General features: G+C 41.6%; 1 protein-coding gene across 1 annotated transcript; it reads left to right on the top strand.

Annotated features, from left to right (window-relative positions):
• Positions 1-12,169: 12,169 nt before the first annotated feature.
• LOC104097063 (ras-related protein RABB1c) lies at positions 12,170-16,384 on the top strand. Its single transcript, XM_009603571.4, has 6 exons — positions 12,170-12,549; positions 13,506-13,645; positions 13,820-13,902; positions 14,421-14,625; positions 14,744-14,812; positions 16,024-16,384. The coding sequence occupies exons 1-6, from the start codon at positions 12,504-12,506 to the stop codon at positions 16,114-16,116; spliced, it is 636 nt and encodes a 211-aa protein (XP_009601866.1). The 5' UTR covers positions 12,170-12,503; the 3' UTR covers positions 16,117-16,384.
• Positions 16,385-16,850: the final 466 nt, after the last annotated feature.

The following is a 16,850-nucleotide window of genomic DNA, read 5'->3' on the forward strand; positions in this document are numbered from 1 at the left end:
GGTCGAGGAGCTGTAACAGGTCATATTGGTCGAGCACCTACCTGATCAAAAGGTATACCTGGGCACGGGGTTAAATCCCGAACTCAGGAAAAAACTCATTTAGTTTCTTATAGCTAACATAGATTATTTCGCTTAGTCCCACCTTGACATAACATGGATCCCTCTAGAAATAACAACTCATAAGCTAAGCCTGGACCCGAAATCCCATCCGGTGAAGCAGAAGAGGAGACCACAACCCGAGATCAAACATGCTTTGATCAAGGATGAGGTATCTAAACTCCTTAAAATAGGTTCCATTCGGGATGTTAAATACCCGGATTGGTTAGCAAACGTAGTGGTAGTCCCTAAAAATGGTAATAAATTAAGAATGTGTGTAGACTATAAAGATGTGAATAAGGCATGTCCCAAGGACTCTTTCCCTTTGCCCAACATCGGTCGCATGATCGATGCCACGACCGAACACGAGATCTTAAGTTTTCTCGATGCCTCCTCCAGGTGCAACCAAATACGGATGGACCCAGGTGACGAGGAAAAAACCTCTTCCATCACTAAATACGGCACTTACTGCTATAACGTGATGCCTTTCGGGTTAAAAAACGCCGGTGCTACTTACTAACACCTAGTAAATCGGATGTTTGAGGAATAAATAGGAAAATAAATGGAGGTTTATATTGACGATATGTTAGTTAAGTCCCTACGAGCAGAGGACTATTTAAAACATTTGTAGGAAACCTTCAGCATATTGAAGAAATACAATATGAAGTTGAACCCGGAGAAATGTGCATTTGGAGTTGGGTTAGGTAAATTCCTCAGATTCATGGTATCCAACCGGGGAATCGATATCAACCCCGACAAGATCAAAGCCATCGAAGATATCACGGTTTTGGACAACGTGAAGGTCGTGCAAAGATTAATCGGGCGCATACCCGCCCTGGGCCGATGCATTTCTAGGTCCGCCGACAAGAGCCACCGGTTCTTCACACTATTGAAGAAGAATAATAACTTCTCATGGACCCCAGAGTGCCAACGGGCCTTGGAGGAACTCAAGAGGTATCTATCTATCCCACTGCTGATCCACATGTCGAAGACAGACGAACAACTATACTTGTACTTGGCAGTATCGGAGATAGCGGTAAGTGGAGTCCTGGTCCGGGAAGAGTAAGGTACGCAATTTCAAATTTACTATGTTAGCAGGACCCTAGGTGAGGCCGAAACTAAGCACCTCTAGAAAGCTAAAACCATACTTCCAGTGTCACCCCATATGTGTCGTGATTACTTACCCATTGAGAAATGTTATGCATTAGCCCGATCTCTCGCACCGGTTGGCCAAATGGGTCATGGAAATTAGTGGATACAATATTGAATATCGATACCAGACTTCTATTAAGTCTCAAATTTTGGCAGACTTTGTGGCCGACTTTACGCCGGCCCTAATACCCGAGGTCGAAAGAGAGTTATCAATCAACTTAGGAACCTTCTCGGGGATTTGGAACCTCTTTACGGATGGCACCTCAAACGCAAAAGGGTCTGGACTTGGCATCGTATTGAAGTCACCAATATGCAATATAGTTAGACAATCTATTAGGACTGTGAAATGGACTAACAATGAGGCCGAATATGAGGCCATGATTGCAGGTCTCGAATTAGACAAAAGCTTGGGGGCAGAGGTAATTGAAGCCAAGTGCGAATCCCTCCTTGTGGTAAACCAAGTTAATGGGACATTCGAGGTCAGGGAAGAACGAATGCAAAGGTACCTGGATAAATTGTAGGTAACATTACATCGATTCAAAGAATGGACTTTACAACACATACCTCGAGATAAAAATAGTGAGGTTGATGCCCTCACTAATCTAGGGTCGTCGGTCGAGGACGACGAGTTCAACTCGGGGGCAGTGGTACAACTTATGAGATCGGTAGTGGAAGAAGGCCATGCCGAGATTAACTCAATGAGCCTAACTTTGGGACTGGAGAAATAAATATATAGAATACCTGAAGACCGGAAAATTGTCGTCGGATCCAAATGAATCAAGAGCCCTACGTACAAAGGCAGCCCGATTTAGCCTGTTCGAAGACAGAAACCTGTTCAGATGAACATTCGATGGCCCATGCGCGATATGTCTAGGACCAGGGGATACCAAGAACTTTTTGAGGGAAATCCACGAAGGCACCTGTGGAAATCATTCAGGTGTCGAATCATTGGTTAAAAAATGATCAGAGTCGGCTACTACTTGACCGATATGGAAAAGGACACGAAGGAGTTCGTACGAAAATGTGATGAATGTCAAAGACACGCTCCGATGATTCATCAGCCCGGGGAGCTGCTGCATTCGGTTTTGTCACCATGGCCGTTCATGAAGTGGGGAATGTATATCGTTTGTCCCGCTTCCGTGGGAACCCGGTAAGGCTTAATTTATATGGTTTATGACTGACTATTTTTCTAAATGGGTGGAAGCCCAGGCATACGAAAAGGTCAGGGAGAAGGAAGTCATCGATTTCATTTGGGACCACATCATATGCCGGTTCGGAATGCCGGCCGAGATCGTGTGCGACAACGGGAAACAATTCATCAGTAGCATAGTTAGCAAGTTTCTCGAAGATCATAAGATCAAAAGGATCCTATCAACACCCTACCACCCTAGTGGGAACGGACAAGCAGAATCGACCAACAAAACCATACTCCAAAACCTCAGGAAGAGACTCACCGACGCCAAAGGAAAATGGAAGAAAATCCTGCCCGAAATCTTATGGGCATACCGCACAACCTCGAAGTCCAGTACCGGGGCTACCCCATTCTCACTGGTTTACTGCACTGAAGCTCTAATACCAGTCGAAGTCGGAGAATCAAGTCTCATGATCCGATATGAAACCAAGGAATCAAATGACGAAGCTATGAACACGAGCCTAGATCTATTTGATGAAAGGAACGAAGCAGCCCTTTTTCGGTTGGCTGCTCGAAAATAGTGGATCGAGAGATATTACAATCGAAGGTCCAACCTTCGACACTTCAATGCCCGGGACTTAGTATTTAGAAAGGTCACACTAAACACCCGGAACCCAAATGAAGGAAAGATGGGGCCGAACTGGGAAGGACCTTATCAAATTATTGAGATCACCAGTAAAGGATCGTACGAGCTCGGAACAATGAACGGTGAGCAACTACCAAACAACTAGAACATAACTCACTTAAAGCGATACTATTGTTAAGGTACGATCTCATTCATTTCCTTTTATTTACATTACGAACTAACACTTGCAGGCAATCATCAAAGAACGATACAACATTTAGGCCTAAATGCACGCGCTGCACTCTTTTTTCCTTGAACCGGTTTTATCCCAAATGGGTTTTCCGGCAAGGTTTTTAATGAGGCAACAGTAAATCGTGCTAACTTAGAATTGAAGTTTGGTTAAGAACCGGTATCAAAAATCACGACAATAGTATTCGAGGCCTCTCTATGCTTCGCCCCGAACACTGGGAGCATCACCCTCGGATAAACGACTTTAACAATGAAGGAAACTTTATGATTGAATGGTCTCGGCTCAATCGATAAGATTTAGTGTAAGGGCCAAACATACAAATGAACCGTTCCTGTATAGACTGCTTGAGCCTTGACACAAAACTTGTACATATGTGTAACCATTACGCACAAGAATAAAAAGAAGTGTCTACCTTGTGGATAAATATCTTGTCCCTTAAGAATTTCTCTTTTTTTTTCTGTTAAGGAACTTCCTACATCCTATCCCTTCGAGGTATCGAGCCCAAGGGTCACCTTTACCTGGGTTCAAATGATCACTCCCAATCAGGGACTGCTATCCGAAAACAAACTCGGACGGCTCGGGCTGAGAAAGCTCGATGGCACAAGACCTATTAGGACTATCCCCATTCAGAAGCTATTATCTTAGGCAAGCCCGAATAACTCGGGGTAACAAGCCCACTGGGAAACACACGAACTAAAGGCTACGACCATGTTAAAATGACTCGGAGACGTCCGAGACTCGAAACAATAAACAAGGCCTTTAATATTTTATAACTGGTTCTAAAGGTTACCTTCGGCAAACTATAATCTAAAATATTATAAGTACTTTGGGGAAAAATATTTCTGGTCATACCGAACCCCCATGATGCCTTAAACAAAATAATGTCTAAAGCAAGGCCTGTTCGAACCTCTGAACATGACTTAACTATTTTATGCTAAGGCATTTCGATCTTTGCAAAACATAATGAATAAAGCAAAAGAAAGCGAAATTCTTAAACCGTCGAAGGGAAAAGCAGGCCTTGTATATTATATGTAGTCTTTACAAAGGCCAAATGTCCTTAACAAAAATACAAAAGTACACAAGTACACAAGTACAAAAAACAAAAAAGCAAAAAAATTACAAATGCGTCTAAATAGCCTGGTCTTCTCTACCTCCGGGTCCATCGGAACCCTCAGAGTCTTCTTCTTCTTCTTCTTCTTCTTCTTCTTCTTCTTCTCCTTCTCTTTATCCTTCTCCTTATAAACCAAAGAAAAGCGAAATTCTTAAACCGTCGAAGGGAAAAACAGGCCTTGTATATTATATGCAGTCTTAAACAAAGGCCAATGGTCTTAACAAAAATACAAAAGTACACAAGTACAAAAAACAAAAAAGCAAAATTTTTTACAAATGCATCTAAATAGCATGGTCTTCTCCACCCTCGGGTCCATCGGAACCCTCAGAGTCTTCTTCTTCTTCTCCTCCTCCTCCTTCTTCTTCTTCTCCTCCTCCTTCTTCTCCTTCTCCCCCTCCTCCTCCTTGTCCTTCTCCTTCTCCTTCTTCTTCTTCTTCTTCTCCTTCTCCTTCTCCTTCTCCTCCCCCCCTCCTCCTTCTCCTTCTCCTTCTCCTTCTCCGCCTCCTTCTCCTTCACCTTATTCTTATCCTCCTTCTCCTTCTCCTTCCCCTCCTTTTGCTCCTCCTTCTCCTTCTCCTTCTCCTTCTGCTTCTCCTTCTTCTCTTTATTCTTCTCCTTCTCCTCCTTCTCCTTCTCCTTCTTCTCCTTCTCATTTTTCTCCTTCTTCTTCTCCTTTTCCTTCTGCTCCTCCTTCTTCTTCTTCTCCTTCTCCTTCTCCTCCTCCTCCTTCTCCTTCTCCACCTCCTTCTCCTTCTCCTTCTTCGCCTCCTTCTCCTTCACCTTATTCTTCTCCTCCTTCTCCTTCTCCTTCTCCTTCTGCTTCTCCTTCTTCTCTTTCTTCTTCTCCTCCTCCTTCTCCTCCTTCTCATTTTCCTCCTTATTCTTCTCCTCCTCCTCCTCCTCCTCCTCTTCTTCTTCTTCTTCTTCTTCTTCTTCTTCTTCTTCTTCTTCTTCTTCTTCTCCTTCTACTTCTCCCTCTTCTTCTTTTTCTTCTTCTTCTTCTTCTTCTTCTTCTTCTTCTTCTTGGCCGATAGATCGAACCCCCGAGCATGAATCTCCTCGAGGGACTTTCTTCGCGACTGTCACTTCTCATAATCAATAATGTCCTTCAAGCGGTCCTCTACCGCCTCGGCATCAGTCTTATATTGGGCCACCATCTCGTCGGTGTCGGCTTTAACCACCGCGGCCGCTGACTTGACCGTTTCAAGTTCCTTGGCCATAATTTTTCGATCAGAGGCAGCCAAACTTAGCCGAGACTGGAGCTCTTCAACCTTTTTGGCTTGCACCTCGACCTTTTCCTTTGCTGTTCGAAGCTGGACCTCAGCCGAAGTCAGTTGCGCCCGAGCAGCCTCTTTTTCCGAGGCCAGGTGATCCATCTTGCCCCTCTATTCGTCAGTCTCGTCCTTGACAACATCTATCTCAGCTCGCAGTTGATCGATCTGATCGATTTTTTGTTGGACCTGCGGATTCCGATCGTTAGTCACCAAGCTTATCTCTTCATTACTAACCTTAAATATTTTTACCTGCTCGACCAAGTGCTCTTTTTGAGCTATCTCCAGCTCAGCTCGGAGGCTCTTAACCCCCCTCTTAGCCTCTCCTTCACGTTGCTCGCTGAGAAGTTTGTACATATCTCTCTTCTCAGTAAGTTCTTTGGCTTAGGCCTCAAGGAGACTCAATTCTTCTCGATATCGGAGGAAGGTCTCGTGGTGAAGCATTGAGGTCTGTGAATATAAGGAAAAATGTTAAGATCATTAAGTAACCAAGGCTGGAAAATGAAAAGGTTTGATAACACCTTACCCGATTCAATGTCTGTTGTGCTTCGTTGAACAAGCAGGGAGATTCCACATCGTTCATCTTTGACTGGTCTTATTTAGTCACCAGGCACCGGAGGTAACTAGCTACCCCAACAGGCGCGGAAAGAACTTGGCATCCTCCGGAACAGAGATAATAATCGACCGCTTCCGACCAGGATCAACACTCGGGGCAAGGAATCAGTTAACCAATCTCGAGCTCGAGCTAGATCGACTTGTCCCCTAGGGTGGACTTCTTCTTGGTACTTCCAAATCACCCAAACCAGTGACATCCTCCATGGCAATAGAGTCCACGCCATCAAAAAAGCTTTGGAGGGGATCATTCGCTCCTTGGACCCCCTCATTTGAACGCTCCTTCGCCATTTAAGCTTCACCGAACATTGAGTCCATGAACGAAGGTGATCCCGTTATATCGATGACACCGGGTGGAGCAGAACCGATATCTTGAGGGTTCTCGACCCTCACTGATGAGTCGACATCAAGAGTTTGGGAAGGATTTGCCTTTATCGTCCCCCCCTTCGGTTGATGCCCATTCTTCAGGGACCGATGGCTTCCAATCCACTAAAATTTCCTCCTCTTCAGACTCATCCCTGAGCCGGTAGAGGGAGTCCAAATCAAGTATTCGGGAGCTGGAGGTTTCTTTTGACTTGTGGATAAGACTTCTCTTTGGTTTCTTTTTCTCCGAGCTCGCAGAACTCGGAGCCCTTTTTCTCTTCTTCTCTTCACCCTGTTTCAGAGTAGAGGACTCAGTGGGGAAATCGTCACTACCGGATGGGGGCCTTATTTGGACATCTTTGGGTAAACCTGCAAAAAGAAATAAAATAAGTAAGGACTTAATCATGCAAAGGGGAAACCAAATATCACTTATGAAAGAGATCTCACCGTGCGAATGGGCCTCCCATTGGCCCTTTGAAAGCTCGCGCCACGAGCGCTTGGAATAAGGCCTTTGCGATACGATACCCTCGACCCTCTCCTTAATTCGAGAAACTGCGTTTGAGATCCGAGCAACAGTTGCACCATCGCAGAACACCGATAAGAAGGAAGAAAAAGGGCGATAAATAAAACCTTGGAAGCAAAATTATATACTTATGTTTCATGTTTCACTTCTCAGGGAACGACATGTGCTCGGCCGGGATCAAGTCTGAGGTCCTCACTCAGATGAAACGGCCTAGCCAACTTCGATCCCTATCTTTATCGATACTCGAGAACGTGACTTTACTGGCCCAAAGGGCTAGCTTGATCAGTCCCCCTCGGTAGAGTCTGGGACTGTATAAGCGCATAAGGTGGTCGATCACGAAAGGGAACCCTTCGATATTTCTTATAAAGAAGCAGAGGAGGATTACGATCCTCCAAAAAGAAGGGTGATTTTGACCGAGGGTTACCTCGTATCTTTTCCAAAAGTCAACAATAACCGGGTCCAAGGGGCCAAACGTGAAGGGATAAGTGTAAACACTTAAAAATCCCTCGACGTGGGTGGTGATGGATTTGTCAGGTTCGGGAACCACCACATGTTTGTCAGCCCAGTTACAATCCTTCTTGACTTCAGAGAGAATATCCTTGGTGATCGAGCAGATGTACCTCGAGACCTCCTCACACCGGCCTGGTACGGAGGAGAGCTTTTAGACTTTAAAGTCAGCATTGATCGGGCATCCCCCCGGGATGAACATTTTTAGAGGAGATTCTGGTACTGGTTCCTCGTCGTGTCTTCCCTCATACTTTGCTGCCCAAACTGTTTCATCAAATCGAAATGCATCTATGTTGCACCTCAACAAATAAAATGTTACCGACTCTAAGCCTCTTCGAAGATCATCTTTCTCGAGCCATCAATATTAGAAATGCCCATCCGCAAACACAATCACTTACTCTTCTTGAGTCCAAACTCATTGACAAGACATGAGAATTTAATTTGCCCCACAATTTAACAACGTGAAAGATCCTTCAATATACTCACAACTCGAGACTATACGTCAAATCAAGACAGAAATTGAGTACCCAATAGCAAACTATTGAATTATAAGCAAACTTTATTCGTCACATTCAACCCATCTGAATACATCCCGCAGTCACATCATACTTACCATATAGCCAATCAATCGCTCATCGAGCCACAAATCCTATTCGTAGGGATATTACCGGATATAAGGGTCCATATGTACAAGATCTCACTACCGAGCCTAAGCTGCGGTCTAACCCCGGCCTCAAGTCCTCCAGACTGGCCCATCAACAAAACACAGACTTGAACCTCGTTCATAGAATCACAAGCCGGCGATGCACAACTTATACCGAGCGCTCGTATGCGCATACGAAATGCATGGAAGGAATTCAAAGAGTTGTGCTTTAAGATGAATCAATTCCGCACGATAGAATACAAGAAAGTGAAATTTTCCTAAGGATTCGGCAGCCTCTCGAAGATAAGTACAGACGTCTCCGTACCGATTCACAAGACTCTACTAAACTTGCTCATGACTCGTGAGACCTATGTAACCTAGAGCTCTGATACCAACTTGTCATGACCCTAAACTCAAACCTACGCAGGGAGTAACGTGAGTACACCAACTCAGTAAGTAACAAAAATAAATAAAGAACTAAAAATAGTGACGAGCTACACAGTTATAGTTCATTTTCAGTAATTCTAGCAAAGAATAGACATGCTTTCCAATCCAGCAGTTTAAGTCAAATCAATTTTATACAATTCAAGTTCATGTAATCCGAAAATAAACTCCTTCAGAAATTTTTTACAATAATAATAGATAGCAACTAAGTGCAACCACAAATGAAAAGCAAGTACAACCTCTCAGGGCAATAGTCACTTAACTCGTCACAACAGCTCAACCACTCAGCTCTCAACCCTCAGTACTCACACTCAATGGGTACCCGCGGTCACTGGGGGTCTCCGGAGGGGCTCCTACAGCCCAAGCGCTATAAGCACGGACAACTCACGTGCTATAGTATAAATATTTGGATCCGCACGGATAACTCACGTGCTATAGTATAATATCTGGATCCGCACGGACAACTCACGTGCTGCACGGACAACTCACATGCTATAATAATATCTCACAATTAGACCCTCGGCCTTGCTCAGTCATAAATCTCTTCAGTCTCCCGGGCTCTCAATAATAATGAAATCAGACCAAACAACAATGATATGATGCATCAATAATGAACAATAGAGACTGGGATAAAATAATCAAGTAAATTGTGACCGAGTACAAAACAACATTTAAGCAGATAGTTCAACATGTACACGACCTCTGTGGGTCTCAACAGTAGCAACATATAGCCTAAACATGGTTTCTAACATGACTTATAGTCAAATTTCCATAACACATAGAGAGCACATAGTTATCAACAAGTTATTCAACTTTACAGTTTTCACGGGACGGACCAAGTCACAATCCCCTCGGTGCACGCCCATACGCCCGTCACCTAGCATATGCGTCACCTCCCAAAATAATCACATGACACAAAAATCCGGGGTTTTATACCCTCAAGAGTAGATTTACAGCCGTTACTTACCTCAATCCGAGCAAATCTCTACTCCACAATGCCCTTGCCTCTCGAATCGGCCTCCAAGCGTCCCGAATCTAGCCATAAACAGTACAATACCATTAATATATGCTAAAGGAATCAATTTCACAAGAAAACTACTAAATTAGACTCAAAACCCGAAATCGACTCAAATCTGACCCCCTGGCCCACGTCTTGAAATACGATAAAAGTCACAAAACCCGAAAGCCCATTCACTCACGAGTCTAACCATACAAAATTCATCAAAATCCGACATCATTTGGTCCCTCAAACCCTCAAATTACACTCTCCAAAATCCCAAGCCCTAACCCTCAATTTTCACTTCAAAAATCCTACTAATTTGAGAAATCAACGGGAAAATACCATATCTAAGGATAATTAGGCTCAAGGAACTTACCTCAGTAATAACCCTTGAATTTCCTTCCAAAAATTAGTCCAAAAGCTCCAAAGTCCGTATTTCAAATTGTGAAAATGAGGAAAAATCTCGAAGTCGTCTTTTTATACCTTCTGCCCAGCAAAACTGCACCTGCGGTCCAATATCCGCACCTACGGAGCCGCTTCTGCGGAAACTCACTTAACGCACTGGACGCGCACCTGCGAACGCGCACCTGCGCATTTCCCTCCGCTTCTGCGGAAACAACCAAACTCCTCTTTTCTACATCTGCGTCTCAGCCTCGCATATGCGGGCTCGCAGATGCGTCCCCCTTCTCGCACCTGCAATTCCAATCCAACCCACCCTTGCCCGCATCTGTGACTTCCTAAGCGCTTCTGCGGGGCCGCACCTGCGGTCCTCCCACCGCAGGTGCGAAAACACCAGAACACCAGAAAAATCTGCCAAGTCTAAGTCCAAAACTTCCCTCCGCTGAGCATCCGAAATCACCCCGAGCCCCTCGGGACCTCAGCCAAACATACCGAAAAATCATATATCAACATACGAACTTAATCGAGCCTTCGAATCACTCTAAACAACATCAAAACATCAAATTACCCTCGGATTCAAGCCTAAGAACTTCTAAACTTCCAAATTCGACAACCGATGCCGAAACCAACCAAACCACGTCCGAATGACCTCAAATTTTACACACACATCACAAATGACACCACGAACCTACTCCAACTTCCGAAAATCCATTCCGACCCCGATATCAAATTTCCACTGCCGACCGAAATTGTCAAATTTCTAACTTTCGCTAATTCAAGCCTAATTCTACCACGGGCCTCCAAATCTCATTCCGAACGCGCTCCCAAGTCTAAAATTACCTAACGGAGCTAAAAGAACCATCAAAATTCAAATCCGAGGTCGTATACACATAAGTCAATATCTGGTTGACTTTTCCAACTTAAGCTTCTACTTTAGAAACTAAGTGTCTCAATTCACTCCGAAATTACTCGGCCTCGAACCAACTAATCCGGTATAACACAATATAGCTGAAGGACTAAAAAAGAAGCAGAAATGAGGAACGGGGCTATAACTCTCGGAACGACTGGCCGAGTCGTTATAGAGGGCAGAAGAATTGAATGTAAAGTTTGAATGAACAAATGAGGGGGTATTTACAGTTTTCCAGCGACGATTCGCATCTAGGAGTGGCCAACCAGTAACTGACAAGCGTTTAATGTCATTAAGACTTGACTGACGAGACGTTTTGACAGTTTTGTCATTTCTGTCGTGTGATATCGAAGAAAGAATCGGAAGCTCATGTCGTTTCTCGTCATCTACGCTCCGAAAAAACGAGGGGACTATCTCTGTACGGTCGAAATCGAGCTCACCTACAACATGACATGTTAGGAACATGACAACCAAAGACTGAAGATCTACCCCGAATCCCATCGAGCTAGAACCCGGGGTCATAGCGCCTGCCTTCGAGAACATTGAGTCCGTAATCCCGGAGTCGACCTTAGCCCCGATCGAGCTCGAAGAAACGCTGTTAGCATAACCAACAGAAGACCGAAATATCCGTGACCGGTCGGATATTACGACAGAAATCTCGGCACGTATCAATAAGGCACCGGCAATAATCAAATCAAGGGATTTTTTTTATCTTTTATAGAATTGTACTTAAAGTAGGTATAAATAGAGGATTGATAATTCATTGAACACATTGCAACACGCATTCCAAAGTTATGTATCATTATTATTTTAAAAGCTCTTGTTCTTCTGTATCCCGACACCGATCGGAGCGTACCTGATTTGAGGGTGATTAACTTCCCCAGGCTAAGATCGTTCAATTCGCGTGGTTCGCATTTACTTTATCATTATTTATTTCAATTGCAATTTAATTTATCGTTTTGTGTCAAGTTAGTCCACGTATCCTTAAAATCACTTACAAATTCAATTGTTACCCGGTTTTGAGGTTAAAGAGATATAGTAAAAAGCAAAGAATTAGCACAGAAATCTTTTTAATTCATGGATATTCGGTAATGTGAGTTATTTAAACAAAAAAAGGAATATTCGGAGCGAGATAGAAATGGAAAGAGATCCGAATACCTGATCCGTTTAACAGCTATGCAGGAGTCGTGCCTTCTCTTCGAAGGCTTAGGGGGGGAATCCTACGACACGCCAAATTTAGCAAAGCACTTCAATAATTTACGTATATTCGAACCCCTTTGCGCCTCTGTAAATTCTGACATTTCTTCTCTCTCCGCATCTCAGAAGAAGGATACAACAAAAATCATTTGAATTCTTAAAAGAGAGCCTTTAAATACCTTTCGTCTCTCCACCTTCTCGTTTACAATTATTAGGGATTTGTACATTATTTTTTCTGTAATATACTCTCTTAGGGATTTACTTCTAAAACATGTCTTACGCCTATCTCTTCAAGTATATCATCATCGGCGATACCGGTAACTTTTTCCTCTTCCATTTTCCGTTTTAAATTGCCTGTTTCGGTTATGCTTGCTTTTATATCTGACGATTTTGATGTATTTGTTTAACATTTGATTTGGATCTGATCAATAGGTTCCCGTTGATTCTGAATTTCTGATTGAACCTAATTTGGCGTTTCATAAATTTTAATTATCTCGATCTGGGATAGGAACTTCAATATATGGAAATTCATTTATGTTGCTATGCGAATGTGGTCTTTATATTGTCTTGAGCTTCAGAAATGTGTGTTTTGATTTCGTGTCGTGTCATGTTGCACTTCATGTCTAAATTGATGTTGATAATCTATTCGTGATCGCTGCGAACTGACATCTAGAAAAAAGAGAGGATGTTATCAGCCCAAGCTATTTGATCTAGGTCATTTGAATGTTTTTCATCATGAGATCAAGCTAAACTAGATTTTCAGCATTTGTGGCTTTATTGTATCATTCACTTAGTAGGTTTTGAAAGTCATTATCTTTTTGTGAAGTCGTAATGCTTAGAAATGGCGTTCACGGAATTCTTCTTTGGTGGCTTAGTTTGCAAATTCTTAACGATTAAAATAGCTAGCCTTCTTTACCATAAATAGAGAGGAAGGAACCTTTTTTGAAGAGGAAGGAATTTGACTGCATGAGAATTTGAAAAATGTGTAGTTTATGCTCTAGATTACGTGTTCATGTTGGCAGAAGCGTTCCTTTTAGAGGTTAATTGTACGTGGCTAATGGTTAATATGATTATTCAAGAGTGTTTTCAGCATATTTATTCAAAAAACTGCAGTTGTTTACGTATCTTCATGATTTTCCATGTGTTCAGTTCTGTGTGTGCACATTCTCAGAACTCCTTGTTTTTTATGTGCTGATACCAGTGCCTTTTCCCCCAGAATATCTTACAGTTTCATTAGATTTTCATTGATAAGAGTATTAATTCTGTTATGCAGGAGTTGGAAAATCATGTCTTCTTTTGCAATTTACGGACAAACGGTTTCAACCGGTCCATGACTTGACCATTGGGGTTGAATTTGGGGCTAGAATGATCACAATAGACAACAAGCCCATAAAACTTCAGATCTGGGACACGGTTAGTCCATGGTTCAGCTTGTTGTTGTGGTTTCAAGGAGCTTCAGATTATCTGTCCAAATGTTTAAAATTCTGTCTTTGGTGGTAGAATAATTCTTCTGGTGTTCTGCTTATTCTTTTCTCATGCTAGTGCGAATGACTAAGAGCATTATCTAATGAGTGTTCTCCGTCACAGGCTGGTCAGGAATCATTCAGATCTATCACGAGGTCATACTACAGAGGTGCTGCTGGGGCACTACTTGTTTATGATATTACAAGGTATTTGTGCAGTGTCTTTGGCATTTCCATACCCGGAAGAAACTCGAGGTTATGTGTCTCGTAGTATAAACAATTGTACTTCTTGATCTGTCTTTTAAGCATTGATCAAAGTTCCAGAAATATTTATTTACAAATTCTTGTTACCTAGGATGCATTCAAAGTGCAGAGTTCACTGTATTGTGAATATATTTTAATCTTTAATATTAATTTCTCATAGAACATCGGCTGTTTTAACTAATGAAATGCAGAATATTTTGATTTAATCTTTTCACTTCATTACTTGTACCCTATCTAACGGTGTTCCGTTCCTGATGGCTATCTTGTCTATGTCTAAGAGAGTAGTAGAACAAGCTTCTAAAACTAACTACAAGCGCTGGATTATTTTTGTTCTTATTCTTTTTGTCTTCACCGGTACGAAACTTAATATGCGACTAAAGTGCATTTATCAAAAAAATATGTAAGTGTGGGTTCTTTGATTTAGTGATGATTTTGCTTTTCCCCATTTTAAAACATATTAGGAGGGAAACATTTAATCACCTTGCTAGTTGGCTGGAAGATGCAAGGCAGCATGCCAATGCAAACATGACCATAATGCTGATAGGAAACAAGTGTGATTTGGCTCACAGAAGAGCTGTAAGTACAGAGGAGGGTGAGCAATTTGCCAAAGAAAATGGATTGATATTTATGGAGGCCTCTGCCAAAACAGCTCAGAATGTTGAAGAGGTAAGAGATTCCCTCACCTGCTACCTCTCTTATCTTTATTATCCATCCATGGACATCACTCTGTAATTAAACTTAGAGATTAGTTGCCTATCTGATTTCTGTTTTCGCTCTTTTCCAGGCTTTTATCAGAACAGCCTCAACAATTTATAAGAAAATACAGGATGGAGTGTTTGATGTATCAAATGAGGTATGCCATACCCTGACCATTTATATATATATATTCTGCTAGTGTGGTGAATTTTCGTTGAGTTCTATTAATATGAAAAGGAGATTGGCTATGGAAGACCTGATTGGCATCCCATGAAGTAACCAACATTATGCGTTTTCTTCTGAACCTGTAATCAATGTTGTTTGCTTGTTTAAAGAGTTAAAAGGAAGAAGTTGGAGAATATCCTCTCCCTTGAAATAATTTAGGCGTTTGGATACCTATGGAAATTTTTTGGGAAAAAATTGTGCAAAAAACAGACATGTTTATAATAATTATAGGTCTTTTGAGTGTTTTGTCAGTGGAATGAGAACTTTACTTTTGAAAATGCCAAAACCACTTCTTAAAAAATGATTTTTAGAAGAAAGTATTTGTCCAGTACTTCTTGAAAAAACTTAAACCATGTATGTTGAAAGTTATTCTGCAAGATTTCTAATATTATCCAAAGATGATTGCCACCAAAGGAGCTTCATCCCCTAAATAATCTGGTCAAATGACCAAGTCCAACATCCTGCACGAGAGAAAAGACCATTAGGAGAACACCCTTTTCAGGCTCATCTCTTGTGTAGTTTAGTTGGGCATATGTAGCTATGTTATTTGCAGATAACTGCTGTAATAGCTTCTGAAATGCCATTTTCCCCGCTGAAAAGTCTTTTAAGTGCAAAATGTAACATCCAACTCAGAGTAGCTGTTTTAGTAGCTCCTAATTGGATTAGTCTTTTTTTTTCTTCTGATTTTTAAAAATGGGCTCTTTTATTCATCTGACATTGATCTGTAAATGCAATTTTTATGTGGAGAATTGAGGGTGAATTTGGTGCCTATTGAGAGGTAATTTCCTACAACTCCAGGATATGGAACATGCTATCTTAGGACGCGAAAGGAAGTTAAATTCGAAGAAATTAAAGACTTGGTATTTTTTCGACCATCCTAAGAAGTACCAATCCACCAGTTTTACTAGATCTTACCGCAATCTGTGGACCCGGTCTAGCATATTGTTAGCATAGTTCCTTGTTTAGTGGAGTATCAGTTATGTTGAGTACTGATAAAGATGAGTGTCCTGATTAATGTTATGAGGAGCAAGAAAGCTGAATGTCCTAAAAGTTCAGTAAATATTTATGTATCTCGGTGATAATTGATTTGCACCATGTGCGTAATAGTTTCCAAAACTAAGGCTTTCCATTTTTCTTTTGCAGTCTTATGGAATAAAAGTTGGATACGGAGGCATTCCCGGGCCTTCGGGTGGAAGAGATGGAGCTGCTTCTCAAGGAGGGGGTTGTTGTAGTTAAAAATGGACATTTATTATTCTAACTTATCATGTGTTCCTACGGTTGTTTATTTGTAGTTTGAGATTCTTAATATTGTGTGTTTTCTTCAGTCAGTTTGTTTTAAAAATGGATATATGTGCAGAAATAAGTAAATTCCGTACATAAAGACACTGTATTTTTTATTTTTGCATTTTCTGTGTAATATTTAGTGGGCGTTTGGACATAACAATTGTAAAATTTCGGAAAAAAGTGAAAAAAAATTTCAAGTGAAAATGATATTTGAAAATTAGAGTTGTGTTTGGACATGAATACAATTTTGGGTTGTTTTATGAATTTTTTTGTGACTGATTTGAAGTGAATTTTGAAAAATAATTTTTTGGAGTTTTTAAAATTTTCGAAAAATTTCAAAAGTGAAAATTGAAAATGTTATGTCAAATATTGATTTCGAAAAATAGTGAAAATTTTCTGAAAAAAAGTGAATTTGTTTTTTATGGCTAAACGGGCCCTTAACATTTTCAAATGTGAATATGGTTTCAGATCATGTGAGCTTGTGTGAACGAAAAAAGGTTCAAATCCTCCCCCTGCTCCTCTCCTTTTATGTGCCCTTGCCTTACTTGCGCACCACAGTTTGGCCAGATAGCCGTAGATGGGCACGCCTATCTCGTGGAAAGGGTGTGAAACTGAGGTGTTCCAACAGCCAAATAAATTTACCTACCCTCAGTATTTACCGCAAACAATTATTAGCAAAATTGAAC

The sequence above is a fragment of the Nicotiana tomentosiformis genome, chromosome 7 (assembly GCF_000390325.3).
Source record: "Nicotiana tomentosiformis chromosome 7, ASM39032v3, whole genome shotgun sequence".
Lineage (NCBI taxonomy): Eukaryota > Viridiplantae > Streptophyta > Magnoliopsida > Solanales > Solanaceae > Nicotiana > Nicotiana tomentosiformis.

Excerpts from the sequence above, each read along its gene's own strand:
- LOC104097063 (XM_009603571.4), top strand. The coding sequence starts at position 12,504 with ATGTCTTACGCCTATCTCTTCAAGTATATCATCATCGGCGATACCG. Across the intron at positions 13,646-13,819 it reads AACTTCAGATCTGGGACACG|GCTGGTCAGGAATCATTCAG; the intron begins GTTAGTCCATGG and ends TCTCCGTCACAG. Across the intron at positions 14,813-16,023 it reads TGTTTGATGTATCAAATGAG|TCTTATGGAATAAAAGTTGG; the intron begins GTATGCCATACC and ends TTTCTTTTGCAG.